At 36.8% G+C, this 8,473-nt stretch overlaps 1 protein-coding gene across 1 annotated transcript in view; it reads right to left on the reverse strand.

The window, feature by feature from the left end:
- Positions 1 to 2,103: 2,103 nt before the first annotated feature.
- Positions 2,104 to 8,473, reverse strand: part of LOC146332405 (ras-related protein Rab-8B) — a 35,539-nt gene continuing 29,169 nt past the window's right edge. Inside the window, exons 2-8 of the mRNA XM_084721198.1 lie at positions 6,496 to 6,556; positions 6,266 to 6,326; positions 5,897 to 5,974; positions 5,219 to 5,308; positions 4,934 to 4,999; positions 4,799 to 4,849; positions 2,104 to 3,529 (exon numbers count right to left, since the gene is read on the reverse strand). Of these exons, the coding sequence (XP_084577324.1) occupies positions 3,440 to 3,529; positions 4,799 to 4,849; positions 4,934 to 4,999; positions 5,219 to 5,308; positions 5,897 to 5,974; positions 6,266 to 6,326; positions 6,496 to 6,556 (497 nt within the window). The 3' untranslated portion in view covers positions 2,104 to 3,439. The remainder of the gene's footprint in view (positions 3,530 to 4,798; positions 4,850 to 4,933; positions 5,000 to 5,218; positions 5,309 to 5,896; positions 5,975 to 6,265; positions 6,327 to 6,495; positions 6,557 to 8,473) is intronic.

Raw genomic sequence — 8,473 nt, forward strand, 5'->3', positions numbered from 1 at the left:
AATTAATAACTGATGTTTCCTTTGTCTAGCTCAATAAAACAAAAATAATTTTTAAATCAATAATTTCAAAATCTTGAATTTAAAGAAATAAAAAGAAAACAGAATCATTAACTGGCTGATTTTATGATTTCTTCGTTTATCTTTGAGTTTATCAATTTAAACTTTTTTAATGAGTCAAATTAAACACAGTGATGTTTTATTGACTGTCTTCAGTCTTCAGGCGTCACAGTCAGAGAACAGAGGACGGATCAAAACACAACATGTATAAAACTCTAAGACATGAAATATTTCACATTCATACAAAAATAAGAATTCAAACAGTTTGATAAAAATAACACTAAGAATTCCTCTGAAATGTTAAAAATAAAATCAACACGTCTTCATCTGCTGTTAAAGAGCGTCGACTCGACTCGAGTGGTTTTAAAGAAACAAGATACAAAAATATAGAAAAGTATTAATAACTTTATAAAAAAACACAAACACAAGCTGATTATCTGCTACAGAAGCCAAAAAATCAGGAGACAGTGAACGCCTCACGGTCCAAAAACCAGGAGACAGTGAACGCCTCACGGCCCAAAAACCAGGAGACAGTGAACGCCTCACGGTCTGAACATTTGAGCTGCAGGTTTTTATCTTCTCTTCTTCTCTGATTGATGATTAAATAATACTAATAATCAATAATAATCAGTTCAAATCTTCCTCAGTTTGTCTGCATTAATATTCTTTCATATTTGAATATATAAATTAGGGGTGGGACTCGATTAAAAAAATTAATCTAATTAATTAGAGGCTTTATGATTAATTAATCTCAATTAATCACATTTTAATGGCATAACAATATTTGCCAGAAGAAGCAACATTTTTCCATTTAAATGGATTTTGGTTTATGACTGAATCAAATGAGACACATTTAAACATTTAAACAACAAAATATTGTTTATTTTGCATCAGTCTGACAATGGCACTATAAATCATAATGGTGGTTATATTCAAGCTTTCACAGAACTTTAAAAATTATTTCATTTTAATTATTCAAAGCGCAGCGTTTTGTCCGTCTGATCATGTTTACTCGCTCTGATTTTGTTGATGAAGTCCTCTTTCCTTGCTCTTTGTGCTTCTATCACGGATAAACAGGCTACGTAGTTAAATTGTTTATTTTCTGTCTGTCTTCATGATCGCGAGTCTGCACGGGGTCTTTTATTTTGAAAATCAACCGGATTCTCCCCTGTTTTCCGTGCCTGACTTCCTGCGCGTTCGACCTGCTCTGTGCCAATTGATGCGCCATCCGTCTAAAATAGACTCGCTGTGTTTCCTCTGTGGAGCGGAGCGCCGAGCCGCTTCTGGGGCACTGCTGAGACGCGCCGCGGCGCTTCTGGTGTAAATTACAGCAGGGTTCCCCAACCCTGGTCCTCAGGGTCCACTGTCCCAAGGACCAGGGTTGGGGAACCCTGGTCCTCAGGGTCCGCCGTCCTGAGGACCAGGGTCCACCGTTCTGGTCCTCAGGGTCCGCCGTCCTGAGGACCAGGGTCCACCGTCCTGGTCCTCAGGGTCCACCGTCCTGAGGACCAGGGTCCACCGTCCTGGTCCTCAGGGTCCACCGTCCCGAGGACCAGGGTTGGGGAACCCTGAATTACAGCATTGACTAGAATGTCAGCGTCTCACTCCGAGTGCAGCCGCACCAATTAGAGGTCAGTGTGATCGACGGACCAGGAAGTGAAACATTCGTGTTGTCTGGAGCGCAAACTGCGATTAAATGCGTAAATTTTTTTGATGTTTTTTTAAATTAATCGTAATTAACGCGTTAAAGTCCCGCCCCTAATATAAATATATAAATGTGTTCATCTTTAACTGTAGAGAATTTACTTTTACAGATTTATTAAAGTGACTTCAGTCTGAACTGCAGATCAAAGACTTTTTTTTGTTGTTTTGTTTTGTGAACAGAAACTGAAGATGAAGATGAAAAAGAGTCGAGCTGACGAACGATGAAGTCGATCATCATCATCATCATCATCAGTCTGAGGTTTGTTTCTCTGAAGCTGCAGAAACAAACTGATCCACAAACAGAAGGTCATAAACACACCCTTCATCACCTTCATCACCTTCATCATCATCATCATCATCACCTCCTTCTGCTGCAGTGAAGACAAACTGATTGATTATCAGCAGCTGATAATAGATATGAATATTTAGTTTAAAACTGATTATGATCAATCAGCTGATATGAATTTTCTTTAACCATAAACTCAGATTCCTGATGACGTCACTCAACGTTCACAAGTTCAAACTCCATAAATCAATAATTCATATATTGATCAGGACTCTGCAGCAGATATTAAAAACATGATAGTATATCTGTATATCTTATATATTGATTAGGATGTGTATATAATTATTGATTTTTTTTCTAAATAGGTAGTTTTTTTAAACAAGGCACCAACAGAAATATTTCAGAACTTATTGATTTCATATTGACATATTAAATCAATATTTAATAGAAGGAGACACGTTGATTTAAAGATAAAGTCAGATTGGTTAAATCAAATTTCAAAGATTTTAACTGCACATAAATGGTTAATTAGTTTTCTCCTGTATGAGCGACGATGAACTGAAGTTTTAATAATAAAACGAGTTTCGTTTTTAATCTCAAAATAATTTTGTCTTTTTATGATGAAACTGATTATCAGACAAACAAACTGTCAATATTTCTGCAATTTTCAGTCTCTGTTTCTGGAACTAAAACCATAAGAGCTGCTGCAACATTTCAGGCACATGGGAGAAGTTAGCCGTCAGGGCTTTCTGTCAGAAAGCCTCTTTAAACCCAAACCATCTTTTCTTAAAACTAATAAAACTGTGACAGAAAACTAACAAAAGATTGAATAATACTGAGTCAACTACGTCTAGAAGTGTTTCAGGACATGAACCTGGTCCCTGTCTGTCCACCCTGTCCTCCACCTCCTCGTCCCAACATGAATTCTGCATCACCTGACTTCCCAAAGACTTTCTGCCAGAAAGCCCTCAAGGCCAACCTCTCTCATGTTGACATTTCAATAAAACATTCTGGAAAATAATGAGACAGAAAAAAACTTGAGTGTGACTCCAAATCAGCTTTGGTCAAACTTAAACACAAACTGTCCTCTGCTCTTCATCATCATCATCATCATCACTTACATTTTCTTTCTGGTCTCTGGTGCGTCTCCTGCTGAGCTGACGGCAGTGAAACAGGAGGAGGAGGAGGAGGAGGAGGAGGGCGTGCAGGATGAAGATCGGAGCTGACTGAAGCAGAGAAACTTTTCTGGAAGTCTGAACAGTTTCAGTCTGAAGATGTTTTCTTCTTCATGTTTCCACAGGTTTGTTCCTGTCGTCCTCCGGCAGCAGGAGGAGCAGCAGGAGGAGCAGCTGGGGGAGGAGCAGGGGGAGGAGGCGAGAGAACAGGCTCCGCCTACAGCAGCGAACACCTGAAGAAGCTCTTTTTAGAGCGAGACTCAGTGATTTTAACAGGTCCTCCTCCACCGGACGGGTTGTTGTCGTTCTGCAGGAAGAAAAAACAACAACACAAAGACTTAAAAACATCTAATGGACCAATCAGCTGACAGACTGACATCAGTCACATCAACTGAAAATCAATCAGCAGTAAGTTTGATTATTGATAAATGATTCAGTCACATGATACTCCTGTCTCTGGATCAATTAAAGACGATTTATTGGATATTAAACACAAGTTACAGTTGATTGGAAAAGAGCACCGGTCACTGCACTGTGATTGGCTCCTGAAAGAGCGTCACATTTCTCCTTCAGTTGTTACTACAGTCAGGAAGGAAACGTGTTCCTACTAACAGCAACCAGCAGTGAAGTCCACACCGATAAATACTGAATCTATAGATCTATAGATACTGAATCTATAGATCTATAGATACTGAATCTATAGATACTGAATCTATAAATACTTAATCTATAGATACTGAATCTACAGATCTATAGATACTGAATCTATAGATACTGAATCTATAAATACTGAATCTACAGATCTATAGATCCTGAATCTATAGATACTGAATCTATAAATACTGAATCTACAGATCTATAGATCCTGAATCTATAGATACTGAATCTATAGATCTATAGATACTGAATCTATAGATCTATAGATACTGAATCTATAGATACTGAATCTATAAATACTGAATCTACAGATCTATAGATACTGAATCTATAGATACTGAATCTATAAATACTGAATCTACAGATCTATAGATCCTGAATCTATAGATACTGAATCTATAGATCTATAGATACTGAATCTATAGTATTATTGTTATTATTCAGACTAAATTTTACTGAACTTTTACTCAAACTTAATTTAACTTTATCTAGATGTTATTGTGAACTTTGTCAGTTTGATTGATGTGTCAGCATAATTTATGATGTCATTTCCTGTTAGTAAGAACAAACAAATCAACATTCTGAACTGTTTGTAAACAGCAGTAAACTGTTACCTTCAGAATAAAAGTCTATATCAGTTTGATGATCTGTATCCATGTTTACATCTTTAATCATTTTAATAGTCATTAATAAAGTACATTTACTCAAGTACTTAATTTGAGTATTTCAATTTATGTTACTTTATATTTCTGCTACACTAAATGTCAGAGGGAAATATTGTACTTTTATGAGTTACTTTACAAATTCAGATTATCAAAACAAAATATGAACAACTAAAAAAACCTGATGATTTATTTCTTAATGTTCATGTGATCAGACGTGTGAACATCAGAATCAGTCCTGTTGTTACTAAACTCACCATTTTCCTGTTCAGTCTGGTCATGATGTCTCTGCCCAGAGTGAAAAAGGCCTGAGGAGGAAAAAATAAAACATCAGAATGAATTTATTCAGTTTTATGATGAAGAGTATTAAAGTTTCTCTCATGGTCTCTCACCTCCTCCACGTTGATGCTGGACTTTGCACTGGTTTCTAAAAACTTGATCCCGTAATCGATCGCCAGCTGAACAACGAGATGAAACAAAGTTCAGCTTTTCAACAGAAACACGTGACGGAGACAGAGATCACATGTTTCCTGAGTTTTTCTGTTAAATGATCATTTAACAACAGACAAACCTGTTTACTGTTATTACATCTGAAGATGAACAAATAGAGTTTTTATTTTAGTTTGTCCTGCTCATTGATTTGTGTGCATGTGGACATGTTAAGGGGACAGACAGACCTTCTCTCCTCTCTCTTTGGACACTTGTCTCTTGTCGTTCATGTCACATTTGTTTCCCAGAATCATTCTCTCCACGTCTGCAGATGCGTGCTGAAAACACACACACACACACACACACACACACACAACATTAGTGTTCAGTCTGATGGAAACATGAAAAAACTTTCAATCAAGAGAAGAGCAGCAAAGTAAAAAACACAAAGCATCTAGAAAATCTAGAAAATCTAGAAAATACAGAAAATATGAACATTTAACAGAGAAAATACAAAATACAACATGAAGAGACTCAGCAGTTGAATTTAGGAGGTTTTAGTCAGATTTCTCTCTCTTCTCTCTTCACAGACTGACAGACAGATTCATGACTTAGAAACTATAAAATGAAACACAGGCTTAAACACTGATTCCAGGACATTAAATGATGTCACGTTCTTTGTTTTCAGGGAAAATAACTGATCACAGATCAGCTGTTTCATTTGATTTCACTTATAAAGAAGAAGCTTCAGACTGTGCAGATGTTTGTTAAACTCATTCTGGCCTCAAGATGGCAGCACTGAGCGGCATCATTATGTTTACTCGCTCTCGTTTGTGTTGTGACACACAAACACAGAACGCAGCAGCTATGTTGTGATGTCACTTGTTGATGTCATGTGATGTCAGATGGGCGTGGTCACTGCACACCTCCTCGATGTTGCGTATCCAGTTCCTGATGTTATCGAAGGACTTCTCGTTGGTGATGTCATAGACCAGCATGATGCCCTGAAACACCAGAGGCAGGAAATGACATCAACACAGGAAGTGACATCACCTCTTCACACACTTTATGTATGTGTGTGTGTGTGTGTGATGAGGATTTTGTCTTTTGTTTTTAACCAGATAAACTCTATAAAAAAAATAAATCGTCACCAGCTTGTTTTGGTAAAAAAAAAAAAAAAAAAAAAGATTTCTATATTCTTCACTCTGAGGCAGAAGTGAAGTTTGACATCATGTATGACTGACACATGCCAGGTCCAATCACAGTGGTGATCATTAGGAGGGGGCGTGTCTTACCATGGCTCCTCTGTAATAGGCTGTTGTGATGGTCCTGAACCTCTCCTGACCTGCTGTGTCCCTGCAGGCAGGCAGGCAGGCAGGCAGACAGACAGACAGACAGACAGACAGACAGACAGACAGACAGACAGACAGACAGACAGACAGACAGACAGAAACAGGTCAGAGTGACACTTGGTTCAAACAAAACAGCTCTGATGTATTGATCCTCATTGATCAACCAGACTCACCAGATCTGCAGTTTGATCTTCTTTCCATCAAGTTCGATCGTCCTGATTTTAAAGTCGATTCCTGAAACAACACAAACACAAACTGTGAGCGAAGAGATCAGAGAGCTGCAGCGCCACCTTCAGGACAAACTGATGACATCATCACATCCACTGACAAGTCAGCAACCAATCAGGAGGAGGTCTGTGTGGATTGTGACCACATTTACAGACAGATGTAGCTGCATACATAGACACATACACATAGACATAAACACACATACACACACACATACACACATACAGACATAGATAGAGACATACATAGATACACACATACATACATACACACATACATACACACATACATTCATACACACATAGATACATTCATACATACACACACACACACACACACACACACATACATACATTCATACACACATATATACACACATACATACAAACATACATACATACACACATAGATACATTCATACATACACACACACACACACACACACACACACACACATACATACATTCATACACATACACACATACATTCATAAACACGCACATAGATACATACATACATACATACACACACACACACACCTACATACATACATACATACATACACACATACATACATGCACACATAGAGTACATACATACATACACACATACATACAAACATACATACATACATACGTTCATAGACACACACATACATACATACATGCACACACATGTATACATACATACACACAAAGACATACACATACATTCATACACACGCACATACATACATACATACATACATACATACACACACACCTACATACATACATACATACATACATGCACACATACATACACACACAAATACATGCATACATACACACACATACATACATTCATACACACATACATACAAACATACATACATACATACATACATACGTACACACACATATATACATACATAAATACATACATACATACATAAACATACACACACATATATACATACATACATACACACATACATACATACATTCATACACACATACATACAAACATACATACATACACACATACATACATTCATACATACACACACACACACATACATACATTCATACACACACATACACACATACATTCATAAACACGCACATAGATACATACATACATACATACACACACACACACCTACATACATACATACATACATACACACACACATACATACATGCACACATACATACATACATACACACATACATACATTCATACACACATACATACAAACTTACATACATACATACGTTCATAGACACACACATACATACATACATGCACACACATGTATACATACATACACACAAAGACATACACATACATTCATACACACGCACATACATACATACATACATACATACATACATACACACACACACACCTACATACATACATACATACATACATGCACACATACATACACACACACATACATGCATACATACACACACATACATACATTCATACACACATACATACAAACATACATACATAAATACATACATACATAAACATACACACACATATATACATACATACATACATACACACATACATACATACATTCATACACACATACATACAAACATACATACATACATACACACAGACATACATTCATACATACACACACACACACATACATACATTCATACACACACATACACACATACATTCATAAACACGCACATAGATACATACATACATACATACACACACACACACCTACATACATACATACATACATACACACATACATACATGCACACATACATACATACATACACATATACATACATTCATACACACATACATACAAACATACATACATACATACATTCATAGACACACACATACATACATACATGCACACACATGTATACATACATACACACGCACATACATACATACATA

This window comes from Lutjanus erythropterus, chromosome 1, assembly GCF_056507025.1.
Source record: "Lutjanus erythropterus isolate fLutEry1 chromosome 1, fLutEry1.hap2, whole genome shotgun sequence".
In the NCBI taxonomy this organism is placed as follows: Eukaryota; Metazoa; Chordata; class Actinopteri; order Lutjaniformes; family Lutjanidae; genus Lutjanus; species Lutjanus erythropterus.